The sequence below is a fragment of the Mobula birostris genome, chromosome 2 (assembly GCF_030028105.1).
Source record: "Mobula birostris isolate sMobBir1 chromosome 2, sMobBir1.hap1, whole genome shotgun sequence".
NCBI classification, from domain to species: domain Eukaryota; kingdom Metazoa; phylum Chordata; class Chondrichthyes; order Myliobatiformes; family Myliobatidae; genus Mobula; species Mobula birostris.
The window spans coordinates 147,729,128-147,743,248 of NC_092371.1; the positions used below are offsets into that span (position 1 = coordinate 147,729,128).

A 14,121-nucleotide genomic window follows, 5' to 3' on the forward strand; every position below is an offset into this window, starting at 1 on the left:
TGCTAGATTTTTTTGAAATCATCTTTGGTTATTGATGTTTTGGCACACACATCATCATTTGTCGAACTGATAGGAATTACTTCATTTGATGATTGCAAAATTGTTCAAGCAGATGTAGATTGAAGAACAAACATTGTCCAGGTAATGAAGATGTAAAATCAGTCCATCTGCAACAAACATTTAATTGGCAGTGAAGTTCTGTTATGTTGATATCTGAGAACTCATTCCTCAAGTTTATTTGATATGGTGCAAACTAATTAATAGTGTTCCATTTGAAACATGCTACATCAGAGATTCTGAAGCCAGGAAGAATATTCACCTAACCATTAGATCCAAACATCTACTCTGCCAAATCTTACCTATATCCAGGAAGAAAGAAAACAATCAAAATTAGGCTGTTTACCAATAATTGGATCAATCAATAATTTGCTAATTTGCTTACTGTCCATTATGTCACCAGCGTTTAGGGCAGCAATGAAGGTCCACCATCTCTGTTGGTGTTCGGGGCTTCCTTCATCATGTCAGTAGTTTCCTCTTGGTTTTCTATCAGTCATGCAAGTCCCAGGTGGAGACTCAGGATGCACTCAGATGTAGAAGGATTCTTCATTGCTGTTTTTGTAAAAAAATTTTTTTACCAGTCAGAGCTGTTAGCCCTGAGCTGAACCCCCTGAACCTGGAGTACCAGTGGACCACTCTCAGTGTGGCTTCTACCCTTTAACGTGTGTGGCATGGGTGATCTTGCCAAGAGTCAAAGCATAATACCTTGATTCCAGCCAATGTAGCTTTCCGGGTCATTGAGACATGCAAGTCTCCACACCATGACAAGGTTCTTGGAGGAATCAGTAATTTAAACTATAATTAAATTGATAATCATTGTAGCTTGCCCTGAAGGACACAGTGGTGGCTCAGAACTCCAGTGACCTGCATTCAATCTTCAATTTTGCTGTATATGTGGAGTTTTCTCATTTGCTCTGTGACTATGTTGATTTCTTCCAGGTGCTCCTGTATCCAAAAAATGTGCAGGTTGATAGGTTATTTGGTCATTTTAAATTGTTTCTACTGTGTAGGTAAATGGTGGAATCCTGAGAAAATTGATGGAAATTCAGGGAGAATAAAATGGGATTTGTGTACGTAGGTGCTTAGTGGCATAAGGGTGTGTTTCCTTGCTGTCTGATTCTCCATGAAATTATAAGTATCTAATAGATAGTACAGTAAATGTATAGACTAAAATGCAAATGTATTTGGGAAGTGCAGCACTATACATTTGTCATCATTTTATAAATACTGATGACATGAGACTACAGATGCTACAATCTGGAGCAGAAATCTGCTGAAGGAACTGAATGGGGGGTTGTGGGCAGTGTTCCCTCTAATTTGTAATGACCAGTGTGCACAAAAATCCTGTGCTATGCAACTTTTTGCCCAGTGGCAACAACACATGCGCATTGAATAATTTCTTCAATAAAAACGGTGTAAATAACCTAGTTCTGAAATCTGCGGACAGATCAACACAAACTCCACGTTGTCAACACCATCCGCATCACAAATGGGGAAAGGAAATGTGATTGTGTGTACAATTGTGAAATATACTTAACATGGCCAATGAGGTAGAGGGTGATAAAATTTTGTGCGTAGTTTCAATTCCTTTGTGCGCACACCTCAGAGGGAGCATAAGTGGTGGGGGGAGAAATTGCCAATATTTTAGGTCAGGGTTTCTGATTCAGGGATTTGACCTCAACTTTGACAATTTCTTTGCACCCACAGATGCTGATCGGCCTGTTAAATTTTTGGAGCAGATTATTGTTTTTGGAAACTGATTTTATCTAAACTCTTTTCTCTGACATACTTAATACTTTATTGTTGCCAAACAATTGATACTAGAACGTACAATCATCACAGTGATATTTGATTCTGCGCTTCCTGCTCCCTGGAGTACAAATCGATAGAAAATATTAGAAATTTAAATTATAAATCATAAATAGAAAATAGGAAATGGAAAGTAAGGTAGTGCAAAAAAACCAAGAGGCAGGTCCGGATATTTGGAGGGTACGACCCAGAATCCGGGTCAGGATCCGTTCAGCAGTCTTACCACATTTGGAAAGAAGCTGTTACCAAATCTGGCCGTACAAGTCTTCAAGCTCCTGAGACTTCTCCCGGTCATGTCCTTGATTATCCTGGCAGCACTGCTCCAACAGCGTGCGGTGTAAAGTGAGTCCAAGGAAGGAAGATTAGTTTGTGTGATGTGCTGCGCCGTGTTCACGATCTTCTGCAGCTTCTTCCAGTCTTGGACAGGACAACTTCCATACCAGGTTGTGATGCACCCTAGAAGAATGCTTTCTATGGTGCATCTATAAAAATTAGTGAGGGTTTTAGGGGTCAGGCCAAATTTCTTCAGTTTTCTCAGGAAAACTGAACATGTGCCTATTTGTATAGTTTGCCATAATTGATTTTTACATTTCTGAGGATATGATGCAGAAATCAGTTCCATTTTTGGACCCCCACCCCCACCCCAGCATAATGTTTTCAAAAGCCAACAACTTATTTTAATTGCATTTGAGCTGAGGTGGCACAAGCTGTGCAAGCTATTGGATGACATTTTGAAGCCAAGACAGTGATGCTGTAAAATACCTGCATTATTTCATTAAATAGAATTACCATTAATTTCAAACCCTGGGAAATTTTCACTGATGTAGAGGCAGAATTAGAAAGGAGATGCCTGCTTCAATAAACGTGCATGGGAAAGAACAGGATGTGATAGAAGACTGATGATTTCCCTTGAGTACTAGTACAGATGAAGTAGAATGAGATTTTTATGTAACACAACCTTTCATAGTGTTGGTCGTATTAGTTGCAGCATACAGTCCTTGCTGTCTTCAGTCTAGTTCTCCCACCTGGTTCTTCACAACTTTGTGATTTATTTTATTTTATTTTAATTTAGGGATACAGCACAGAATAGGCCAAAGAGCCACACCACCCATCAATCCCTGACGGCCCCATTTAAACCCTAACTTAAGCACAGGACAATTTACAATGACCAATTAATCTATCTGGTACGTCTTCAGACAATGGATGGAAAGCAGAGAACCTGGAGAAAACCCATGCATTCCACAGAGACTCCTGACAGAGGAAGCCAGGACTGACTCGGAATCACGACACCCCGATCTGTATCACATTGCGCTAACTGCTATGCCACCATGGAGCACTTGTACACTGTCAAAGATGGTTGTTCAGTTAGCTACGGTTAATTCTAACCTGTATTCTTATTTATGCATAATCTTGGCCAAAATATTTTGAAGTGGAGGTCATTGTTACCCTTCTCGGCTTAATGGTTCCCACTTTTACCATGATCAACATCCAAGATTGAACTGAGAAAGAGAAGGCGATGAAAAATGTGATTAGGATTATTTTTATGAGCTGATTGTTGTTTACTTAACTTGCAGGTAAAAGGCCAAACAAGCCAGCTGTTTCTGTCATTGTTTATATTTTGTGAAGGATGATAATTACAATAATTCACTTTTGGATACAGTAGATACTGACATTTGTCTCTCTTCCTTTACAGGTGGAATGTTTTTGGCAACGGGGAGCACAGATCACATTATTCGAGTTTACTATTTTGGTTCAGGGCAACCTGAGAAAATCTCAGAATTGGAGTTTCACACTGTAAGTGCTTTTTTGAAACAGTAAAAATATGTTTGATTGTTTTATACTGAGTTAAAATTATAATATTTAGATTATGAAGACATGCAGTCCTCTTTTATTATCATTTAGTAATGCATGCATTAAGAAATGATACAATATTTTCTCTGGTGTGATATCACAAAACACAGGACAGACCAAGACTGAAAAATACTAACAAAACCACATAATTATAACATATGGTTACAACAGTGCAACAATACCATAATTTGATGAAGAACAGTCCATGGCACAGTAAAAAGTTCAAAGTCTCTCAGATGTCCCACATCTCACGCAGATGGGAGAAGGAAGAAAACTCTCCCTGCCATGCCCGACCACAGTCCGACTCCGAGTCATCCGAGAACTTTGAGCCTCCGATCAGCTCTCCGACACCGAGTACCGAGCACCATCTCTATCCGAACGATTCGACCTCAATCTCGGCCGCCAGCAGCATGCAAAGCCGGGGATTTTGGGGCCTTCCCGCGGAAGATTCTCAATCGCCCAGTAACATTGGCAGGGAACCTGTGTTTCAGAAATTTCTCCAGATGTTCTTCTGTGCTTTCATGTCTGTCTCCATCATATCAGAATTGTCCATGGCCCCTATTTAGCAGATACGATATCATTTTCACCGGAGGGCTGCGCACACGCAGGCGCGCTATCTCCTTCTTCCGAACACATATTTAATATGTGTTAAATATAACAAATCACTAAGCTGTACTTTTATTTTCTCACAATCAAGTAATTTATGAACAGATCCTAGCCTTTTCCCTGTAATGGTCAAAGTTATGCTCCAAGTACATGCCTAATTATCTTTTGAAACTTTCAATGAAATGTGTTTTTACCACCCTTTCAGTTAGTGCAAATCAAATGTTTTACATTCCTCGATGTGAAAGTATATCTCCTAATTATCTTTCTAGCTCTTTTGCCAATTTATCTTTGGCATCTGGTCGATGCCCTTCTTGCCAAAAGGAACAGTTGTTCTCTGCTTGCTCAGTCGAAATCTGTCATAGTCTGTAGGGCCTATATATTCAAATCTCTGCATATGCTTGTCTGTTCTGGGTAGATTAATCTCTGCTCCAGGACTGTTTTGAATGGATTACATCCTGGTGGCATTGACACCAATCATCATGATGTGATTTGAATGGCTGGTAATGGTACAGATCAAAAATTCCATCCCTTCCACACTGGACATTCACCAATATGCTTACTGACAGAACTTCGCTATGACAGAGGCACATCTGTTATGCACCTGGCCCTGACACACCAGGAAAACAGGACACTCTTGTCAGAATGCTGTTTCTGGATTTCAGTTGAGATTTCAACACTGTTGTCCCATGGTGAACAAACTCCCACTGGGTATTGGACTTCCGAACCCACAGACCTCTGATAAGTCAGGCTGCACAACCGCTCCTCCCTCCCCATCATGGGTTGCCCTCTCCTTTCTGGGACTGTGTGCTAAGTCCATTACTGTGCACTCTGCTCAGACACAACTGTGGTTCAGCACTTAAATAATCAGGTTATTGATCTCAGGACAACTCACACCCCTTCTTATATTGGTAGCACAGCAGTGGAAACTCTGAGCAGTTTCAAACTCTTGGAAGTACACATCTTGCACAATCTCTCATGGTCCCAGAACACATTCTGCACAACTCATCAATAACTCTACTTTCTGAGGAGGCTGCAGAGAGCTGACTATGCACATCTATACTCGGGTTCTTCTACAAATGTGAATAGAGAGCATCCCAACATACTGCATCCCTGATGGTACAGAAACTGCTCAGTGCATCACTGGCATCATCTTACCTGCCATGACAGACATACATACAGAAAGCTGCTAGATAAAGGTCACTAACATCATGAAGGATATCACCAGACTCAAAAACCGTTACTTTCCCCAAGCAGTAAGGCTGATCAACACCTCTGCCCACTAACTCCTCCCCCATAACCCCCCATCACAACTACTTTATCGTTTCCTGTGAAAGTCACCTTGTAGAAAGACACTCCTGTGTCTGGCATCACCTTATGGACATACAATCAATCTATATTTATAAGTTTCTTTTGCGTTTATATTTTTTTATTAATAGGTTCTTTACCTTATTGTGTTTTTTTTATGCTGCCTTGGATATGGAGTAACAATTATTTCATTCGCCTTTACATTTGTGTACTGGAAATGACATTAAACAATCTTGAACCTTAAGCTCTCCAAATTTTTGAAGTTTTTCATTCCTATTATTATCCTGGTAAATCATCTGTTGAGTAAACACTCAACCATACTTTCCATTCTTCCAAAAGTGTGGTACTCAGAATTAAACACAATATTTCAGCAGAGATCCTGGATAACCCTAGATTCCTGGTTAGGGACATGGAGCTGAGAAAAATAGAGGGTTAAGGGTAACCCTAGGTAATTTCTAAAGTAAGTACATGTTCAGCACAGCATTGTGGGCTGAAGGGCCTATATTGTGCTGTAGATTTTCTATGTTTCTATTTCAGAACTCATTTGCAAATGTGACTTGACTACCATATTTTTTTGGTTTAATTTCACTTCCCCTGGATGCAAAGCCAAGGATCACCTGTGCCAACATTCAAAAGATTTGTGAATTTGCACAATCTCAAAATAAGTGCCATATCGTTTGCAATGCAAGTTGTTCCCTCTTTGCTCCTTATTAAGTTGTAGTTGCCATATGTTTGCCCACTTTAATCCTGCTTCTTATATACGTTTCGAAGTTGCATTTGATAAACTAATTTAAAAATTGTGCTACCTATATGACAAGAAAAGGCAATGCCTGGTACTGATCTCTAATGCAAGCATATATCTATAATATAATTGCAGTGAAGGCTGATGCATTCAGTAGCAAATTACAGTGTAAGTTCTTTGATCTGATTCTGTTAATGAGGAAACCTACTGGGAAACCTTCCCTGGCAAGTTTGCCAGGAGGATTTTGAAAGAATTGTGACTTAATATTTGTAGAATGCTAGCTCTACAAAGTAATTTTTGAGGAGTTTGTGTGCATAATAGATTCTTCAGCGGAAGTTAATATTATGAATTCAAATTTGACTATGATCCATTAAATGCCGAAAACTAATATGCAATCTTGGTGAATCACATGATTTAGATCCAATTCACTGGATTGTCATTCATTTAAAAGGATTTTATAGAGTTTCATGTCATGAAGTGAAACATAAATGGCTTGCCTCTTTTTCCATTGCCCTTCTCCTCTATTTGTAGCTTTACTTCCTTCCTTACTCTATACTTTCCCCTGCTCTGTTCTCCCTACAACTCCATTCTTAACAGTTAAGTTGGTCTTGGGTCTCATGACCAAATTGTCCACTTGCATAGAAAACAACCAGGAGTTAAATATTTACCAAGGCTAGAATTGTATAAGCAGTTTGGGAGGAAGTGAGTTGATATTATATTAACATATGGGCTTATAGTTTGTGCATTTTGTAATAAGAATAATTCAAAACAAAGAAGGATATTCATTCATTAAGAATTGAAACTTTAGGGAAGGCAGTGCAGAAAATATTGAGAATCTTAGTATATCCCTGGAGATAAGTCTAGAGGGTGTTGCATTGCTAAATACATATTGTGGTAATAGGCTCTCTGTAGCTCATTAGAAGCTGTGGGAATGTGGTGGAACTTGAGGTTTCTTCTAGTCACAGAAATGAATCCATTTACAAGTAACAAGGAGAGTATGGTAAGTACATAAGGAATGCTGATTGGTAAGAGATGGTTTTGCAGCATTGGAATACTTATGCACTATGTTTAATTAATTGTAAGATTGAAAAATCTGACGTGTACTGATATAAAAAAATTAAAAATTATAGATGCTTAATTTAAAAGGCGAAAAAGATTACAGTCAGTTAATTTAGCTCCTATTTATATTTTTGTTAGGACAAAGTTGACAGTATTCAGTTCTCCAACACAAGTGACAGGTAAGAATAATTTTATTTTTGAAGAGATTGTTTGTTTGTTTGTTATGTACCATGTTGTATGATCATGGTCTTTCCAGGACAGTGATTGTTCTTGGCAAATATTTTTACAGAAGTGATTTGCTGTTGCCTTTTTCTGGGCAGTGTCTTTGCAAGACAGGTGACCCCAGCCATTATCAAAACTCTTCAGAGACTGTCTGCCTGGCATCAGTGGTCGCATAACCAGGACTTGTGATATGCACCAGCCCCTCAGATGACTATCCACCACCTGCTCACATGGCTTCACATGACCCTGATCAAAGGCTAAGGAGGTGCTACACTTTGCCCAAGGGTCACCTGCAGACTAGTGGAGGGAACGAGCACTTTACACCTCCTTTGGAAGAGACAAATCTCCACTCTGCCACTCATCTTTAGGGGTGAAACCTGGAATAGGCCCTTCCAGCCCTTGCTAGTTTCAGTTTGGCTGTTTGCCAGCTCCTTGAATTGTTTGTTAAAAATGACTTATTACTTAGTCTGTTGAACTTGAATCATCTTGTACTTCAATCTTTTAAATATGCAAATTTCCAGCTCATTGAAATATGTCATAGAAACTTGTTCATTTGCTATTGGGTTTGTAATAGAAAAATGGAATGCTTAGCAGGTCATACCATGTGTATGCAAAGAGAAACAGATTTTTCAGAGCAATAATTCTTTGACAGAAGTGGGGAAAAAAGGGAAGAAAAAAGTTAGTTTTAGGTTGTAGACATATCTCTGAAGTGTGAGGCTAGGGCTGCTGTTGTGAACACAAACAAACAACATTATCAACACTGTGAAATTTAGAAATGATAAGCTTTTTTGTCTCATGAACATTGAAACATGCAGTGAAATGCAGCATTTTGCATCAACGACCACCATAGTCTGAGGATTGTACTGGGGCAGACCACAAGTGTGGTGCCATGCTTCTGGCATCAGCATAGCATGACTACAAATCACTAACCCTAACCGTACATCTTTGGAAAGTGGGAGGAAACTGGAGCCCTTGTGGTCATGGGGAGAATGAACAAACTCCTTACAGACATAATGAGGGATGGAACCCTGATTAGTGATTGCTGGCGATTGTGCAAACTGCAATGCTGCTGTGCCATCCACATTTAAAAAGTACTAAGCGGAACAGGCTAGGCCAATGGAGAAAGGAATGCTCAGTCATATATTATGGATGGACAACAATAGCAGAATTGGCCAGTCCTGACGCAAGCAGAGAAGGTGCGTTACCTGAATAGTTGAGTTCTATATTGAGTTCTGAATGCCGCGGTGTTCTGAGATAAGATGATGGTTTTTTCCTTGTCACTGTAGATGAGAACAGGTTTTGCAAGGAATATACTGTGAGAAAGGGAGTGATCAGTGGAGATGAAAGAACAGGAAAAGACAATGGTCTCGTTCACCTGAAATTAAGCTTGTTTCTCTTTTGACAAATGCTGCCTGATCTGCTAAGTATTTCAACAAGTTTTCTATCTTTATTTAATAATCTGGTGTTTTTTTGAATTTCATCATGCTGCTTTTCTGAGTAGTGACATTTCAAAAGACAGCCTTGAAGTGCCAAGAATGCCCAAGCCCTTTGCTTGAGGAAGCCAACTCTAATTCCATTGTCTGACTGCCTTCCATACCATAATACCTCATACTTCTTGAGGAATCACTTTCTTGTCTTCAATATTCACACTTATTAAGCAACCATCAGTTTCTTGGTAGAAGTGATCATTAGCCTTTTTCCAGAATGAAGTAGAGAATGCTATAAAGTAGTTACCCTTGTTATGAAGAATATTTTCAACTTTCTCCAATTTTTTTTATGACTAATGGATAGTTGTGTCCTCATATCACATCATTAAATGGTCCAATTTATTTATTTGGTTTCTTAAGTACTTCCTTGACCCTTTTGAATAAAGTTTCATTGCGGCTTTCTAACACTGGTATTAAACAAACCTGTTTTCTGAAATTGTTCATTCTTCCCTTTCTGAGTACGAATCACAACATTGCTATTAGCTAGTAATTTGGCATTATTTTCTTTGTGTAATATTGTTCTATGCTTTTCAAACTTTGTATAATATTACAAGTAAAGTTTTGGTTTTCAGTAGGTTTGTTAGTGGAAGCCGTGATGGGACAGCAAGGATCTGGCAGTTCCGTCGGCAGGAGTGGAGGAGCATTTTATTGGATATGGCTGTCAAGCCTGCTGGGTGAGTGACTAGAGTCATCTTCAACTATTTTTATAATTAATAGTGCTATGTATAAACAATTCCATCACGTGCTTGGAGATTCATCTAGAAAAAAATGTTCAGAAACTACGGTACTATATGTCTATTAAGTGTTAGAGAAAGAAATAACAAAAAAGTTGTCTCAGTTATTGCAACACACATAAAAGTTGCTGGTGAACGATGCTGCCTGGCCTGCTACGTTCACCAGCAACTTTTATGTGTGTTGCTTGAATTTCCAGCATCTGCGTAATTCCTGTTGTTTGCGTCTCAGTTATTGATTGTTTTTGGGGGAATTTGGTTTTGTCTGACAATGTCAACGTTCATTGTTCAGCCTTAATTCCCTTTGAGATGGTGTTGATGAACTACTGCCTTGAATAACTCCAGACCTTCTGGTCTTAATATTCTCACTGTGCTTTTAGAAATGAGTTCCAGGATTTAAACATAGTGGCAAAGAGTTGGTGATATATTTCCAAGTTGGGATGGACATGCATGTAGGTGGTGATATTCTTGTGATCTTGAAGTCAATTTCCTCCTTAGTGGGTAGAATCATGGGATTGGGCAGTGCTGTTGGAGTAGCCCAGATGATTAACATCAGTGTCTTTTGTAGATGGTATGCAGTGAAGCCACAGTACTTGCACAGAGGGAATGAATGTTTAAGGAAGTGCTTGGGTGCCAACCACATGGATAGGTTTGGTCTGGGTAGTGTTGTTGAAGTCACATTCATTGGGACCAATGGATAATTATTCCACTGTGCTTCCAAGTTGTGCTTTTTAAATGGTGGAAAGGATTTGAGTATGTCAGGAGGTGAGACGCTTGCAAGGTATTTGACCTTTGTCCTACACTGAATTTGGCTACAAGTCTCCACATTACTATCATAACCACAATGATTTCTGAACTTGGAAAACAAAGAAATCCACTGGCAACTTTCTAGATACTAGACCATAAACAAGGATCAGAAGATACTCCGGGTGCTCTGGTTTTCTCCCACATTGTATTGTAACTTGTCCTGCTGTGATTAGGCTAGGGTTAAATAGGTGGGCTGCTGTGTGGTGTGGCTTGTTGAGGCAAAAGGGCCTATTCTGTGCTGTATCTCTAAATAAATAAATAAACTAGTTGAAAGCCTTTTTTCTTTCCAATATGAGGCAATAAATTAGTATTATGTCTCAGACCTCAACTACTGAACCAAAAAGAACTATTTGGGCAAACTTGAAGATCAGACTTATCAAGTTCTTGTTCAAGTATGTAAAATGAATTCAATCTTTCTATATCTGCCTGTCTCTTAACATTCAGAATGTCCCGTTTCCATGCTGTAACTAATGAGAATAACTTTGGAAACACAGACTGCCAAGTGGTTGTTGGCCTTTCATTTCTAATGATTCTAGAACATAGCAGGAACGACACAGGAACAGGCCCTACGTCCCACAGTGTAGTGCTGAAATAAATTAATTATTATCAAATTGTACTAAAATAATCCAAGCTGCTTTCACAATCTCCATTTCATTCACATTATCTAAAAGACTCTTGAATGCCTCTATAGCATTCTTTTCCATTGCCACCATCCCTGATATCACATTCCAGGTGCCCATCACTCAGGATATAAGAAAAAACAATTTAGCCTGCACATCTCCTTTGAAGTTAACCACTCTCACCATAAATGTGTGCCTTCTGGAGTTAGACCTTTCAACCCTGAGAAAAAGATAATCCTGTGTGTATATATAAACCTTTATCAGGTCTCCACTCGGCTCCTCAACCATTTGAGATTAAGCAACTGAAGTTTGTCAAACCTAAACCATTGTTGCATGTTCTCCATTTCATGGACATCCACTCTCACCCCATCTTCCTTCCACATTAATAGGGATAGAGTTCCTCATGTCCTTACTTGCCACCACTTGAGCCCCTGCATCCAGCACATCATTCTCTGCAACCTCCGCTATCTTCAATGGGATCCTACCAAAAAATTACATACTTATCTCTCCCCCGCCACCTCTTCGGACACCGTGGAGATTTCCCTCTCCCCCTCACTCTCCACCCTCTCCCCCTCACTCTCCACCCTCTCCTCCTCCCTCTCCACCCTCTCCTCCTCCCTCTCCACCCTCTACCGCTCCCTCTCCATCCTCTATCCCTCCATCCTCTCCACCCTCTCCCCCCCCTCCACCCTCACATTTTCACCGCTCCCTCACCCTCCCTCTCCCATTCTCTCTCTCTGATTCTCTCACTCCCTCTCTCTCTCTGTCCCATTCTCTCTCTCCATCTCATTCTCTGTCTCTCCCTCTCTCTCTCTCCCCCACTCTCTCTCCCACTCTCTCCCCCCTCCCCCCCTCTCTCCCCCACTCTCATTCTCTCTCGATCTCATTCTCCCTGTCTCTCCCTCCCCCTTTCCCCCTCTCCCTCTCACTTTCATTCTCTCTTGCTCTCATTCTCCCTCTGCCCCTTCCCCCTCCCCCCTCCCCTTCCATTCTCCCTCTGCCTCCTCCCCTTCCCCTCCCCCTTCCCCTCCCCCTTCCCCTCCCCCTTCCCCTCCCCCTTCCCTTCCCCCTTCCCTTCCCCCTTCCCTTCCCCCTTCCCTTCCCCCTTCCCTTCCCCCTCCCCTTCCCCCTCCCCTTCCCCCTCCCCTTCCCCCTCCCCTTCCCCCTCCCCTTCCCCTCCCCTTCCCCCTTCCCCCTCCCCTTCCCCCCTCCCCTTCCCCCTCCCCTTCCCCCTCCCCTTCCCCCTCCCCTTCCCCCTCCCCCTCCCCCTCCCCTCCCCCTCCCCTCCCCCTCCCCTCCCCCTCCCCTCCCCTTCCCCCTCCCCTTCCCCCCTCCCCTTCCCCCCTCCCCTTCCCCCCTCCCCCTCCCCTCTCCCCCTCTCTCTCCCTTTCATTCTCTCTCGCTCTCATTCTCCCTCTGTCTCCCCTTCTCCCCCCACTCCCCTATCTGTATCAAAGATGTGCATTGCGTAAGTAGGCAGTTTTTGTTTTGCGGTTAATTGTCCGCTAATTGCACCTATTTGTCTTCTCTGTTACCATCTCACATTCGGTTGTATCACAGCCTGTGATCTCCTATGCTATATCTTTCCCTTGTTCTGCATCTGCAGGAATCTTTAATGGCATCAACAGGCCTGTAGTTTACCTGACTACTTTGTACATTAGATTAGATTAGATTATGAGGACACACAGTCCTCTTTTATTGTCATTTAGTAATGCATGCATTACGAAATGATTCAATGTTTCTCCAGAATGATATCACAGAAACACATGACAAACCGACTGGAAAAACTGACAAAAACCACATAATTATAACATATAGTTAAAACAGTGCAAAGCAATACCGTAATTTGATAAAAAAACAGACCATGGGCACGGTGAAAAGTCTCAAAGTCTCTCGAAAGTCCCAAAGTCTCTCAAGTCCCATCATCTCACGCAGACAGTGAACCTCCAGTGCTGCAAACTTGCCAATGCAGCATCCTGGAAACATCCGACCACAGTCTGACTCCGAGCCTCCGACCAGCTCTCCGACACCGAGCACCATCTCTGTCGAGCGCTTCGACCCCGGCCCTGGCAACAGGCAATGGGCAAAGCCGAGGATTTGGGGCCTTCCCCTCTGGAGATTCTCGATCACACAGTAGCAGCGGCAGCGAAGCGGGCATTTCAGAAGCTTCTCCAGGTGATTCTCCGTGCTTCTCATGGCTGTCTCCATCAAATCAGGATTGCGCACGGCCCCCAGTTAACACATATGATATCATTCGGAACGGCCACGCGCGCTGCATCACGTCTCCATCTCCTCCTCCCTCCTGACATCTGACATTTTCTAAATTTATCCAGACAATCTGTTTCTCTCTGTTGTTCTGTATGTGCTCAATGGTGAGGAGGGCTTTAGCCCTAATGGACTCCATTACCACAGCTGTAATGAAGAAATGAAACCAGTGCTTCAAAGAGCTTTCAAAGCATTGTTTCTAGGAGTGCAAGCTGATTGGCACTCATAGTAACATTTGTCAGGGTAAGATATCAATGAACAGTTAGGAAAGTCAAGATGTAGCAGATCAGACATAGTCAGGTTAAAAGGACAATTAGAACTGTGAACAGTGCAGCCATTTTGAACCAGCTCTCCTTTTAACTTGACCATGTCTAATCCCAAGGACTTTCTCTCTGATTATGGTAATTTCACAGTTATCATGAGCCCTGACATCTGGAACTTCCACAGTGAAGACTGACGCAAAATACTTAATGAATTTGTCTGCCATTTCTTTGTTCTCCATCACTACTTCTCCAGCATTGTTTTCAAGTGGTCTGATATCCACTTTTTCCTCTCTTTTA

General features: G+C 41.4%; 1 protein-coding gene across 3 annotated transcripts in view; it reads left to right on the top strand.

Moving 5' to 3' along the window:
• Nucleotides 1-14,121, top strand: part of phip (pleckstrin homology domain interacting protein) — a 192,638-nt gene that overhangs the window by 91,871 nt on the left and 86,646 nt on the right. For 2 of the 3 annotated variants that reach the window (XM_072250216.1, XM_072250210.1), the window contains exons 11-13: nucleotides 3,560-3,660; nucleotides 7,568-7,608; nucleotides 9,711-9,812. In XM_072250216.1, coding sequence (XP_072106317.1) covers nucleotides 3,560-3,660; nucleotides 7,568-7,608; nucleotides 9,711-9,812 — 244 coding nt within the window. The remainder of the gene's footprint in view (nucleotides 1-3,559; nucleotides 3,661-7,567; nucleotides 7,609-9,710; nucleotides 9,813-14,121) is intronic. The other variant, XM_072250215.1, reaches the window with a different exon arrangement.